Here is a 15218-nt window from a genome sequence, read left to right as displayed (position 1 = left end):
CAGTTGTGCTGAGGTATTGGATAGATTGATTAATAAATAAGCATTGAATGATGTGCAAGGTACTCTTAGGATGTGGGGATACAAAAACCAGAAAATGAATTTGTCCCTGATCGTAAGGAACTTATACCCTATTGAAGAGCGGGTTGTTCCTGCTGCTCTTTGTTCAATCATCTTCATTGTGTGTATTGAAAACTTTGAAAAAGACCCTCCATCTCCTATTTTGGAGCCATTTGCAATAATGAGCCCCAAATGGAATTACCATCCCAATCCCCAGAGCTCCCAGCTTTTGCTTTTTCACCTAGGCTCTTCTAATTGGGCTGTTCAGTAAGAATTCCAGGGCACAAAGTAGAGAGATCCTTTTTATTTAGACTGAGTGCATGAGTGGAGTTGTGGGCAAAGGAAAGAATAACCTGGAAGGGGAGGGAAGAACAGGTCTCCTTGACTGTGTAGATTGTGTGATCCTAGGTTCAAGAGCCAATTTCCACAGAACAGGAAAGGTATTTTGGGAATTCTGATGATAAAAACCTTGGCATTTGTGCAAAACCTGGTGGGTAAAGTTCTGAGACCCTGGTAATTTCTGCACAGAAAAGAAAGTGCCCAGGGAGTGAAGAGGAGCCAATGAGTGAACCTAGAGCAAGTATGAAAGCATGCATATTCAGGTCCATGTCAGATTGAGTGACTAAATGAATCAATCAATCAAGTTAATAAAATGAGACTGCATAATACCTAGGTCTTCTCAAAGGAAAACTAGTTTTAAGGTACTTTTAAAAGGTATTTACATTTCAAAAACATATCTATGTCCATATCCCAGGAAAGGGTGGACTGGGAGCAGGGGGAAAATGGGTGTTGGGTAATCAAAGAGAACATGGGAAGACTCCTAATTCCACAAAGGTCCGGCATCATCCTGAGTCTGCTAATCAACTCAAAATGAATCTAATTTGGTGGCTCTTCAGTTCTGTCTTCCAGGATGGAGATGCGTGTTCCCTGATGAGTACAGAGAGGGAATTGGTTCTTCTTCTACTTGGCTATCTGCATTCCCAGGACTTATATTCTCTTCTGGGAGAAAATCCCCAGATGTTGACATGCATTCATGAGTAAGGTGATCTGTAGGTCAAACAATGCTCCTTCTCTGCTCCCTCCCCTCCTTTTGTAGGGCTGGCCACATGTTGGCCTTTGGCACTGAGTCCCATATGCCTGATTGGAAGCTTTCTGCAACTTCATTGTCCCCAAGGGCTTCAAGTGCTCAGTGAATGCATGTGGTTATCCAGAATCAGCCAGGGAAACTGTGGCCATGCCTCATTACACCCAACTATAAGGTTTGCAATGAACTTTACATGTATCGTCTCCATAGATCTTCTCAACAACTTTGTGGGTCCAGAAACTGAAGTTCAGAAGATCATCAAAGATCAGGGGTGAGATTCAAACTCAAGTTTTCCCTAACTCAACATCTAGCTTCTTTCTACTTTGCCTGGGGCTCCCAAACCTGGCCTCACAGACTCCTAGAAGGTACAAGAATACTATGTCAAGAGAGTAGGAGGAATATCTAGCAAAAACTCCCAACCCCCCCCCCCAAATATTATTTCTAATGAAATTAGATAATCTTTTGGTTTTATCCTTATGGGCATATGGATGGCAGCGATGTGAAACACAAGACCTAGAGGTCAATAACTCGCCAACAACACTTCCAGTGTAGTCTAAACCAGATGAGAATGAAATTGGAAAATATTTAGCAAAATAAATCAAAATGACATAGAACAAAGATTCTGTTAATTGTGCTTTTCCATGTTAATGTATATCTTCAAGGATCCTTATATATGGCTTAGTGGATCCATTTTGATTTGAATTTCATACTTCTGTTAAAGAATGTATTTCCTTTCATATTGACTATCCCCAGCACATAGCAAGGTGCCTAGCACCTCATAATCACATAATAAACAAATGCTTGTTGACTGACTGGCTGACTGAATAGGAGCTAAGAGAAAGCTTTCTGAACACCAACAGGCAAATTGACCAGCAAAGGCTGGAAATAACTCTAAAATGTAAGTGTTGAGAATATTCATAGCTGCACTTTTTGTGGTGGTAAAAAATTGGAAAATGGTACTGGCTAAGAGACAGAAAGGAGGATCAGTGGAATAGACTTGGGGTAAATGACCTCAGCAAGACAGTCTATGATAAACCCAAAGATCCCAGCTTTTGGGACAAAAATCCATTATTTGATAAAAACTGCTGGGAAAATCAGAAGACAGTGTGGAGAGATTAGGCTTGGATCAACACCTCACACCCTACATCAAGATAAACTCAGAATGGGTGAATGACTTGAACATAAAGAAGGAAACTATAAGTAAATTAGGTAAACACAGAATAGTATACATGTTAGACCTTTGGGAAGGGAAAGATTTTAAAACCAAGCAAGACTTAGAAAGAGTCACAAAATGCAAAATAAATATTTTTGACTACATCAAATTAAAAAGGTTTTGTACAAACAAAGCCAATGTAACTAAAATCAGAGGGAAAACAACAAATTGGGAAACGATCTTCATAACAAAAACCTCTGACAAAGGTCTAATTACTCAAATCTATAAAGAGCTAAACCAGTTGTACAAAAAATCAAGCCATTCTCCAATCGAAAAATGGGCAAGGGACATGAATAGGCAATTTTCAGTTAAAGAAATCAAGACTATTAATAAGCACATGAAAAAGTGTTCTAAATCTCTTATAATCAGAGAGATGCAAATCAAAACCACTCTGAGGTATCACCTCACACCTAGCAGATTGGCTAACATGATAGCAAAGGAAAGTAATGAATGCTGGAGGGGATGTGGCAAAGTAGGGACATTAATGCATTGCTGGTGGAGTTGTGAATTGATCCAACCATTCTGGAGGGCAATTTGGAACTATGCCCAAAGGGCGCTAAAAGACTGTCTGCCCTTTGATCCAGCCATAGCACTGCTGGGTTTGTACCCCAAGAAGATAATAAGGAAAAAGACTTGTACAAGAATATTCATAGCTGCGCTCTTTGTGGTGGCAAAAAATTGGAAAATGAGGGGATGCCCTTCAATTGGGGAATGGATGAACAAATTGTGGTATATGTTGGTGATGGAATACTATTGTGCTCAAAGGAATAATAAAGTGGAGGAATTCCATGGAGACTGGAACAACCTCCAGGAAGTGATGCAGAGTGAGAGGAGCAGAACCAGGAGAACATTGTACACAGAGATGGATACACTGTGGCACAGTCGAATGTAATGGACTTCTCTATTAACAGCAATGCAATGGTCCAGGACAATTCTGAGGGAATTGTAAGGTAAGGTAAGGAAGGTAAGGGTTCAATAAAATAAAATAAAATAAAATAAAATTTAAGTGCTCCTCGGAGGGGGCTTCACTTTAAGCTGCTTCACTTAACCACATCTTATATAAATTGAGGACTGATGTAAAATTTTGATGGTAGGAAGGAAGAGTTGTGAGGGTATTGGCTAGTGGAATGGTGGTATTATTAATGTTTAAGCAGAGATAAAGGCTTACATAATCAATCAATCAACATTTATTAAGCATTCACTACATGCTAGGCACTGTGTTAAGCACTAGGGATTCAAAAAGAGGCAAAAGACAATCTTTGTCCTCAAGGAGCTTACAATTTAAGGAATGTCATCTACTTTACAACTGAATATTAGGGACAGTCCTGTTCCTTAAGCTTCATGTGAAACACCTCCACAGACTCCCATCACTATTTCTCTTTCATTGTCTTAAACCCTTGTTTTCTGTCTTAGAATTGATACTAAGTATTGATTCCAAAGCAGAAGAGTGGTAAGGGTAAAGCAACTGAGGTTAAGTGACTTGCCCAGGGTAATATAGCTAGGAAGTGTCTAAGGTCAAATTTGAACCCAGGTTCTCCCAACTCCAGGCTTGGTGATCTAACCACTATACCACCTAGTGCCCCCAACCTAGTCACTATCTCAAGAGCTAGGAGTCTTTATTGCTGATGAATATTCAGAGGCTTCTTTGTCACTGTTTACCTTCACAGCATCCTGGCTCCCTATATCTCTCTGCATTCTACCCTGTATGGGGAGGGCCCCCCCTGGCAGCTGTTAGGGCAGAGAATGGCAACAGAACAATTTGGCAGATGCTGCTTGTGTCCTTGAGAGAACATCCCTTCCCCCACCCAGTAGAGATCCGGGCAGCTCTGAGAATGTTCCTTCTCACTGCATTCGAGGAACAAAGCACGTACAGAAGGCGCCTCTGTATCTTCTTTAGAAAGCAGAATTGATCCGCTTTACCAATTCCTTGTGGGTCACACTTCATTGCCTCGGACTCAGGGTTAGAAAAGAAAGAGACCAATATTCTATCCCTTTCCAGGAAATACCAGAAATCTAGTTCTCATCTCAGGAAGAAAAGCCAATCTTCATCCCTTGTAAAGAGCACTTAGATCAGTGCATGGTATATAGTAGGAGCTCAGTAAATGGGTATTCCCTTCTCTTCCCCTTCTGTAAAAATCCATTTCCTCAAGAAAGCTTTGCCTGATGTATTCCATTCACCCCACTTTTATGTACTGTTATAATAGTCTCCTAACTGGTCTCCATTTCCAGGCTCTTTCTTCTCCAATCCATTCCCCCCTACAGTTGCCAATATGATTTACCAGTAAGAGCATGTCAGTTTTTCTCTTGCTCAAAAACATTCATTAGCTCCCCTTTGCCCCTAGGAGAAAATACAAATTCTTTAGTTTGTCATTTAAGGTGTTTTATAATCTGTTTCCAAGCTGTCTGACTTCACCAGATTCCCCTTCAGGCAACTGATGACCAGTCAAGTTGGACAATGTGCTTGCTGGCCTCTTGCACAGCCCTGCTTGAGCAAAATTTCCTCCTACATGGAATATACATTTCTTGCACATCTCTAACTCATCATGGAATTATAGCTACAGAATGACAGGAAGGGGACCAAAGGCATCCCCTTAGTGCAACTATCTTATTTTAGGGCTGAAGAAACTGACACTCAGAAGTTAAATGACTTAACCAAGGTCACACAGTAAGTATCAGAGTTGAGGTTGTAATTGAGGTAGTCTGACTGTGAGTTCAACCCTCTTTTCTCCCCTCATCAAACTATAACTTGCTTCAAGATCATCCAGCAAAGGTGGCAATCTCTTCGTGGACCCCTTATAATCCCTTCCATCAATTAAAAGTAATCTTTTCCCTCAGATGTTCTTAAAGTTCTTTGTCTAAATATCTCCCTTGGCTCTGTCAGTCCACCTAGTATGGAACGTTTGTGAATATTCCATAGAGTAGCTATTAGAATGTAATCTCCCTGAAGGCAAGGCCAATGGCATTTTAAATTTTGCACCCTTCAATGAGAACACGATGTTTGAAATTTGGCAGGTACTTAATAACTGTTGGACAAATGGAACTATTTGGACAAATGTAGAATTTACACCATATACATGCTCATTATTTTGGCTCTCATCTTATCTTGCTTTCTTATTTTACAAGGTCATCCTTTTTGGTGTTTGTTCAGATTCCCTACCTGCTAGGCACGTTCCCTGAAGGCAGAGTCCAAGCCTTTTATCTCTGTTAACATTCTTTCCCATGGCTGATCTAGTACTCAACATTCAAAAGAAGTGCCAGGAAAAATGAATGTCAATGCCCATCACCTCCTCTCTAACCTTTGCCAGATCTCACTGGATAACAGACAAAACTAGTAGCAAAGAAGAAAATTTCAAGCTATGTTTTTCTTGGAATCACAGAGGCAGAGGATCTCATAGCTGGAAGGGAGGCCATGCAGTACAATCCATATTTGAATAATAGCCCCCTCTATATCCCTGATGCCTGGTTATTCACCTTTCCTTTGAAGACTTTCAGAGATAGCATGTCTGTCTAGAAAGAGGTGTGATTGAGGATACAGAGGGAAAAGAGATGAGCTAGAGAATAGAGGCTAATGGATTAACTGAATTGGATCCTTCAATCAATGGTGCTAGGTGTAGATGGAGGAGGGGACAAAGAGAACAGAGCACTTGTTTCTTGTCTTTTGAGGTTTACTGGCAATATTCCATAGGCTAAGGGCATCTTTGGATGAAACAGGGCCAGGGAACCCCCAGAATGAAGGCTTCTAGGCACCTCTAAGACCTACATACTCTCAGATTTTGAAGGATCCTGAAAGACCAATCCATACCTGACCAATATTCCTTTGTAAAACATCTCTAACAGGAGGTAATTGAGACTTCTTGCCATACTCCTCTTATTAAGAATGTGCCACCTCCCCAAAATTGGAAAATGAGGGGATTCCCTTCGATTAGGGAATTGATGAACAAATTGTGGTATCTGTTGGTGATGGAATACTATTGAGCCCAAAGGAATAATAAAGTGGAGGAATTCCATGGAGACTGGAACAACCTCCAGGAAGTGATGCAGAGTGAAAGGAGCAGAGCCAGGAAAACATTGTACACAGAGACTGATACACTGTGGCACAATCGAATGTAATGGACTCCTCCATTGGTGGTAATGCAGTGATCATGAACAACCCAGAGGATTATAGGAGAAAAAACACTATCCACATCTAGAAGAAAAATTGTGGGAGTAAAAACACAGAAGAAAAACAACAGCTTAATGACATGGGTCGAAGGGGATATGAATGGGGATATAGACTCTAAATGAACATCCTATTGCAAATACCAACAACATGGAAAGAGGTTCTGATCAAGAACACATGCGATACCCAGTCAAACTGCACGTTGGCTATGGGAGGGGAAGGGGAAGGGGAGAGAGGAAAAGAAAATGATTTTTGTAACCAAGGAACAATGTTTGAAATTAAAAATAAAAATTCAAAAATAAAAAGGAATACACCACCTCCTGAAGCAGTTCATTTTGGACAACTTTGGTAAGACATTTTTTTTTTTCTGATATGGAGCCTAAATCTACCTCTCTGCAACTTCTACTCAAATATATGTGTACATGATGCCATATATCAACTATTTGAATGTGATCTCCTTGAGGGCAAGAACTGTGACATTTGACATTTCTGTATCCTTCACTGATAATAGTGTTCGAAACTTAGTAGATGTTTAATAACCGTTGGAAAAATGGAACTGAAAACAATTTGCACTGCACACTTGCATGATATTTTGGCCCAATTCTGTCCTTTGAAGTTATAAAAAATGTCTAATTCCTCTTCTAAATGACAAACCTTCAAATATTTGAAGATAACTATCCTATACCACTCCCCACACTCCACCATGACCTTGGTTTCTGCTTTCAGGATAAGCATACTTAGTCCCTTCAATTGATCTCACATGCCAGAGTTGAGTTCTCTTACAAATGAACTGAATTGAATCAACAAACATTTATTAAATATCATACACCACTCCCTGCACTCCATCCTAATCTTGGTTTCTGTTTTCAGGGTAAGCATCCTTAGTTCCTTCAATTGATCTCATATGGCAGGGTTGAGTCCTCTTATAACTGAAATGAATTGAATTGACAAATATTAAATATTGACTTTATGCTAGGTACTCTACTGGGGGGGGGCGGTGAGAGAGGAAAAAATGCATGAAGTGCATCTTAGGATAGTACAGCGGAATGAGTGCTGGATTTGGATTCATGGTTCTGGACTCTCAGGTCAAGAAATATTTATTAAGCCCCTACTGTGAACCATGAACAATATTAAATACTAGGGATACAAATAAAGGGGAAAAAACCAGGTCCTGTGATCATGGAGTTCACATTATAATGGGAGCAGACAACTATGTACAAACTATACATATTATAAGGATAAGTGATAAGGGATAGAGAAAAAATGCATGGACTACAAGAGGAAAGGAAGAGAATTTAGACACAAACCCTGGGAGAAGATCCTGGAAGGAGAGGAGGATTTGGGGAGTTTACTGGGTTTAAAAGTCTCTCTTGATCTGGCTTTCCTCTGAGCTGGTAAGGAGGATCTTTGTTTTGGGATCCCCTAGGCAAAGACTGACTAATCTTGTGGAAAGATTAGGAATTTCTGGGTTGGAGAATTGCCTTGGAGGAGACCTGCCTTTCCCTGAAGTACAGAGATCAACTTGTCAGAAACAACTTGGCTAAGGTAAACCCAAGGGTTTTGTCACCTAGGACTTTGGGTTTACCTAGGAAGCCAACCCAAGCTTTGGATAAGGAGTCAGTATATCTGTGAGTCCTGCATCCTCATCCTTTTAAAGACAATCTGTAGTATATAGGTAGTCAGATAGCTTTTTGGGGTCTAGATAAGATCAGGGAGTGAATAGGAAGGGCTTGAGAAGACCAGAAGAGCAAACCCCATGAGGGGGAATGTAGATTGGTGGGAGGAGTTATATTTATGTAGATTGAGGACTTTATTTATCATTTCCCCTACCCTCAATAAACTTGATTTTTTTTATAATTGCAAGGGTTGTGCTTCACTGGCCCTGGGAGGTTCCTAGTTGGGGTTTCTTTCCATTTCCAGTCCCTCTAGATCCTTTCCATTAAACTATCTCCTTTTGGAGGTAGTATCTCTTTCAGTATTAACAGATAGTCAGGATAAACTGGAGATAATTAACAGAAGAATGGTACTAGTATTAAAGGGAGATTGGGAAAGGTTTGTAGAAGATGGGGCTTTAACTCAGATTTGAAGGAGCTATGGAAGCCTGGCTTTCCTGTCACATAATAGCTGTGAGACCTTAAGCAGGTCATTTGATTTTTGTGGGACTTAATTTCCTCACCTGGAAAAGAAAGGAATCCTAGGTCCTTGTTGACAGCCTTTCTATCTTTGGTTCTATGATCCTATGCAGTCACTTTCCTCATGGAATCTGATTTTTAGTAGCAAGGGGTAAGAAATAATACAATTCTATTCATTGTTCATTTCATTTTTGTGTGGTTTGGCAGGGATATGCTGGAAATCACGTATATTGGCTCAAGAGAGCCAATTGTTTAAATTTTCAATGAGCACTTACACCTCAGAATTTGGCAAATGCTACAAATCAGGTCTTGATTGTTGTTTTGCTGATGGAAAAATATTAATAATGCAGATTAAAAGTGTGCTCTGTGTTTTCAGAGAGTGGGTAATTAAACATTTACTAGCACACCCCTGTTCATAAGAGACCTTCATAAATGGTGAATTCAGTCACAGCTCCGTCTTTTAAATTCTATACATGCTACTGCAGCCTCCTTTAAGAACGGGGTGTGTGTGGGGGGTTTGCATGCTTAATTCTAAAGAAATGAGATGATCTTTCATGAGGAGATAATGAATGTTTGTTAAGAGCTTTGTCAACCCTAAAGCCTACACAAATGTTGGCTGCTATGATCAGCACAAAGTTATTGTTTTAGTAGCTAATATAGTCATTATTAGCTAATAATATTAATTTCTTTTAAATTCAGGACTCTTATTTTAATCCTGGTAAAGAATTTCCCATGGAGAAACTTCATCCACTGAGAATAGATGTTCTCAGTAACCCATGATCTTAGGGCAAGGATCCTTGATATTTTTCAGTCCCTATTTCCTTTGGTTTCATTAAAACCTCCCAAATCACTACCTCCTCATCCAGAGGGAAGGAATCCAGTGCTTTTTTGTGTCTAGGAAGTACCATACTTGTGCCCTCTTGTCTTTGATCTTGGAATGGAAAGAGAAATCCCTGAAGATCAGCCAAGAATTCTTTCCTAATGGGCAGTGGTAAGATTGTCATAGCTGGAGTGGCTACCATTACTAGTTAATTCTGTTTAATCCAACAATTCTTGCCTCTGATACACAATGGCCACGTGACTTTGTATTTTAGTGCTCTAGGAAAATCCTCATTCTACATATTATGGAAGAGTTGCTGATTTTAATTAGTGGAATTACTTAGTTCATTACATTGATGAAATTATAGATCCACCTGAAAATATATGTATATAAATATATATCTATCTATATCTACATACATGAATACAGTAAAACAAGCAACTTCAATCAAATTACATACTTAAAGACACTTCAGGGAAAACTTAAAAAAAATGGAACAAAACAAAGAAAAAAATCTTCTAGGTGTTTTCCACCTCATTTATCCCTTCACTTAGGTAAGAGAACCTTGGATCCTTTTATAAATCTGACAACTATGGCAAAATTTTCTCTTCCTAATGTAGAATCAGAGAATGTCTGAGGTGAAGGGAAGCTCAGGTAACATTGAAAGCCCATAGAAATGACTTACTCAAGACCATACAATTAGTAGGAGGAATTCTGTCAGAAGTAGGATCTAGATTTTCTATTTTCCAGGTAGGTCTACTTTATACCACAATGGATTTCTCTCCAATTATCTAGGCCTGCTCTGTGTCAAAGTCCATTGATTATTTCTACTGACCCCAATGCCCTTTTCTTTTCTCTTGATCTCTTAGCTATCAGACAAAATAAATGATCAAGAAAGACAGGAGATAAAATGCAGCTTTCCTGTGTTTATAATTTTAGTTTTCTAATCTAAATCATTTTCTTCTTCTTTCTCCCTCTCCCTATCTCTCTTTCCCTCTCTCTCTCTCTCTATTATCTCTCTCCCCTTCTTTCTCTGTCTCTCTCTCTCTTTCTCTGTGTCTCTCCGTCTCTCTCTGTTTCTGTCAATCCATCTGTCTGTCTGTCTGTCTATCTCCCCCCCCCATCTCTGTCTGTATGTTTCTCCTTTCTTTCTTTGCCCTAGAAGGAAGCTTTGCATAGCCTCTTCACCAATAAAGGGCAAACCTCCCATGTCTCTTTTTCCAATCAAAAAGAGGCATTGTTCCATTCTTCTCTCTAGGAGAATAGTCTCAATAAGAAGAAGGTATTTATCTACTTTACTCTCTAGGAGAATATAACATCTTTCTTTCTTTTGCTCAGGTCAAGACCTGTCTGTTTAACTCACACTCTCCTATTCTACCTGGAGCTTCTTATTAGCCTTGATTAGCTAATCACCCTTAGCAATATTCTTAGCAACCGGCTTCTTTACAAAGGCTTCCAGAAATCTCAGAATGAGCACACCCCTAAAAACAGAAGGAAACATTTAAAAAAGAAAATAAATAGCTAGCAAATTAAAGAGGAAATAAACGGATTTCATCACCCTCTACTTTGAAGAGTTGGAATGATGGGCCTGGCATAGTGGGGGAAACTTGGATCCACTCAAAGTGGCACAGCAGAGATTAGATCTCTAGTTTTTCCCATTTCAGGTGAAAGGGCCTTCTCTGACCAGGCCTTTTCCCTCTTCTTTCTTCAATTTGGATTCTAACCAAGGAGGGGGAAATAACAACAACAGCAATAACAACAATAGAATTTTTTTTAAAATTCTGTTAGATTGGCTCTATAAGGGATGGTAAAGATCCCTTAGTTCAAGACCAGCATTTTACAAATAAAGATGCTAAAGCCCAGTGAGATGACATGATTTCTCCAGAGACACACAGTCTGTTAGTGATAGGACTGAGACTGCCCTCCAGGTTCCCCGACTTTAAGACTGGTTCTCTTTCGAGGAAACACTAATAGACCCAGAATCACCAATCAAGTGTACTAGTGAACTAAGGACTTACTCTCTGCTCCTGTGTGGCCACAAAAGTCTGGAATCCTGGTGCCACACCAAAGCCTAGCTCCTGGATAAAGGGTGGCTCAGACTGACTGTGAATCTGAACTTTTACTCCAGCTTCAAAAGTCGTTTCATCTGAAAGAAGAAACAGGAAAAGTGGAGACATTCAATTAGCAGCAATAGACCTCATGAAAAGTCTATAGAAACCCCCTCCCCATGCCAAGGTCACTCAACTAATTTATTTCTGTGTCTTCAGTGTCCAAATCCATACTATGGGAATACCTTAGCAACATGCGAGTCATTCAATTTCCACTTAGGACCCATTGGGTACAGGTCTGGATTGGCTTCAGAAAATTAATCGTGGAGTTTTTTTAATGACCTTAAATTTCCCCTAGAAATAAAGCTCCCCTTTTTAAAAATGGCAATATTCGACAGGCATTGTCTTTCATGTGGACATGGATTGCATAAATGTCTGAAAAATTGAAAATGAATATTACCCAGAGGGCAATAAGAGGGTCATGGTTGGTGTGAGGAGGCTGCAACATAAAATCATTAAGAAATTCCATATAAGAAAAGGAGCAAAAGATGTCATCAAGGAAATGCATGATAGGAAGAGAATGAATGAACAAAAGAAAAAAGATAAGATGGCTTGGTTATGTGGCAAGGGTAGGAGTTACCAATAAGATTTCTCTGGCCAGAAAGTCACTAAACAATTAGGTGCCTACTATGTGCCAGACACTATGCTAAATATGAGCGATGCAGAGAAAGGAAAAAAACAAAACAAAACCCAACAACAACAACAACAAAAATACAACAGCTCTTGCTCACAAGGAACTCATAGTCTAATGGGCTAAACAACATGTAAACAATTATAGACTTATATACAGGGAAAATTGGAATCAATGAACAACTAGAGGGAAAGCACTAGAATTAAGAGAGATCAGGAAAGCCTTCAGTTAAATGGTAAGATTTTAGTTAGGACCTGAAGGAATGTGGAAATAATTGAGAAAGTATTCAGAGCTGAGAGATGAAGTATGTTGTTTAAGGAAAAGGAAGGCAGCCAGCGTCAGTGGATCTCAGCATCTTTGTGTGTATGTGGAGGGTGTTGGCATGTCTAAGAAGGCTGGAAAGGTGGGGGGGGGGGAACAGTTTATGAAGGGTTTGAACCACAAACAAGATTTTATATTGACTCATCTTTTATAACTGACTCACCATGGTTCACACAGCTAGTTATTTTCAAAGCCAAAGTAATAACAATGTTAATTATAGCAACATGCTAATTCTGGATCCCACCTTGGTGTGATGCTTTGCAGTTTACAAAATGACTTTCCTCTCTTATCTCAGTAGATCTTCACAATGACTTTGGGAGGTAGCAAAAAGAACATACCCATTTTAAGTCTGAGGAAGCTGAGGTCAGAAGAAACTAAGTGGCCTGGAAAATATCTACTGGTCTGCCATGCCACCCACTCACCCCCCTCTGAAAGAAACAGGATGGAGGAATAGAAGGACATTAAGGGGAAATAGCAGGATGTGAGACAGCTAGGTGTAGGTGGCTTTATTAATGGCAGAGCTTTTGTTTACTATCCCCCCCCCCAACCCCTAGGAGCAATGGCCTTTAGGAAGATGTATTGGGAGAACATCAGCTGGCTTATTGTGCAGACCTGTGTTCTCAGCTAATATCTATAGAAATGGGAGGTAGTTAGATAGCTCTGCAGATAGTTCTCTCTCATTAAAGTAATTGCAGGAAAAGCCAGTCTGAATGAAGGAACCCGAATCAAAGGATATTTGAAAAGAAATGCATAAAGGGGGTGAAAAGAAAGGAAGAGAGAGCAGATCAGAGGGATGGGAGGAAGATAAGAGGGGAAGGAGAAAGGAGTTAAGGAAGAGCCCTAGGGTGACATGAATGTGTTGGGGCAGGGCATAACTGGGACCAAGAAAGCCAAGGGCAAGGTCCTGAACAAGATTAGAGGTAGGGAATTCTTGGAAGAAGGCAGCGAATTCTGGAAAGCCAGGTAAGTAGTTTGGGCTCTGGGCTAGAGAGACCAGAACAAAGGAAGGCATTCAAAGGCCAGGAAGAGTCAGGATCATGATGTTTATAGAAGCCAGATGTTAGGAGAAGATGGAAGATGGGGAAATTGATCAGGATCTTGGACAGAAAGCCCGAGTTGTAGACAAGGAATTCCAAGGAAGTTAGGATACTTGGCTATATTTTTGACTCAGAGAAATGTTTCTGGCTGGGCCAGGAATTCAACCAAATTTCAATATGCATTTATTAAACACTTATTGGTGTAGAGAAGTGTACTAGGCACTGGGGAAGCTATACAATTTAAGTAAGTTTCCATGGAGCTCAAATGAACAACTATTATAAAAAAGTAGCATTGCCCAGCAGGTAGATGGTGCAGTGGATAGAGCTCTGGGACTGAAGTAAGCTTATCTTCCTGAGTTCAAATCTGACCTCAGACACATTTACTAGTTGTGTGATTCTGGGTAAATCACTTCACCCTGTTAGTTTCATTTTCTTCCTCTGTCAAATGAGCTGGAGAAGGAAACAGCAAACCACTCCAGAATTTCTGCTAAGAAAACCCCAAATGGAGTCACGAAGAGTCAGACATGACTGAAAAAGAAATGCAGTGTAAAACACACTAGTTCTAGCTTCAGAGGACCTGAGTTCAAATCCCCACCTTCGTCACTTATTACCTGTGTGACCATGGGCAATTCTCTTTACCTCTCTGGGTCTCAGTTTCCTCATCTGTAAAATGAGAGGTCTAGAGCAGAGGTATCAAATTTCAATAGAAAGGAATCCCTACAGGCTGGCTATTGATTGAAAAAACCACAAATTAACATTATCTATGCTGTATTATATTTTTATTTGTTTTGTAAAACATTTCCCAGTTACATTTTAATCTTGTTTGGGCCATACCAGGGAGTATTACAGTCCTCATTTGGGTGTTTGATACATGTTCTGTAAGGTTACTCCCAGCCAGAGATCTATGTATGATACTATTACCCAAATGATGGATTTGAACAGAGAAGAAATTTGTGTAGGAGAAATTAAAGAAGGGTGGTGTATGTGGGGAGGACATGGACAGAGCTGATCAGGGGGAGCAGGTGTGAATCTGTGTCTACAAGGGGATGCAGAGGAATTAGCAGCCTCAGAAGCAGACAACTTTATAAAGACGCTTTAGTGAAAAAGAGGGAGAAAGAACTCAGTAATTGCATAGAGGTGTGAAATCCAGGGGACTAGATTAAAATGTAATTGGGAAATATTTCATAGAAATTAACATCTTTGGTTCTGCTTGGTTTCAACTTCATGATGCCCCTCTCAGGATAAGCTGATCACCCGAAATCTCATCATGATGCTAATAACTCAGCTTTGGATACTCAACTTGTTCCCAACCCCCTCAGCCTGCTCTTCCGTCTGATTGGAGGGCTAGAGGGTAGAGCACCAAAGCTTTCTGTTATAGAGTGCTGGATCCTGGACTTTCCAGTTCATTCATCGCCTTCTATCTGCATCTCTGGCAGGTTTTCACTCCACAAGGCATGAACCATGCATGATGCCCCCATGCTGGATATTCCCTACTCTCCCTGCCTTTCAGTGTTGTCTCCCCCCATTAGACTGGAAGTTCCTTAAGGGCAGAAACTGTATTTCTTTTTCTTATTTGTATCCCCAGCACTTAGCACAATTCTTGACACAAGACAGGCATTTAGTAAATGCTGTTGTATCATATTGTGTTGTTAGGTT

The 15218-nt window shown here is 40.0% G+C and overlaps 1 protein-coding gene across 1 annotated transcript in view; it reads right to left on the bottom strand.

Moving 5' to 3' along the window:
- Positions 1–15218, bottom strand: part of ASIC2 (acid sensing ion channel subunit 2) — a 396698-nt gene that overhangs the window by 88645 nt on the left and 292835 nt on the right. The window contains exon 3 of the mRNA XM_056819461.1: positions 11484–11611. Within this exon, the coding sequence (XP_056675439.1) occupies positions 11484–11611 (128 nt within the window). The remainder of the gene's footprint in view (positions 1–11483; positions 11612–15218) is intronic.

Source organism: Monodelphis domestica, chromosome 2 (assembly GCF_027887165.1).
Source record: "Monodelphis domestica isolate mMonDom1 chromosome 2, mMonDom1.pri, whole genome shotgun sequence".
Lineage (NCBI taxonomy): Eukaryota > Metazoa > Chordata > Mammalia > Didelphimorphia > Didelphidae > Monodelphis > Monodelphis domestica.
Note: the sequence above shows the minus strand (reverse complement) of the source record. Positions and strands in the feature narration are given on the sequence as shown.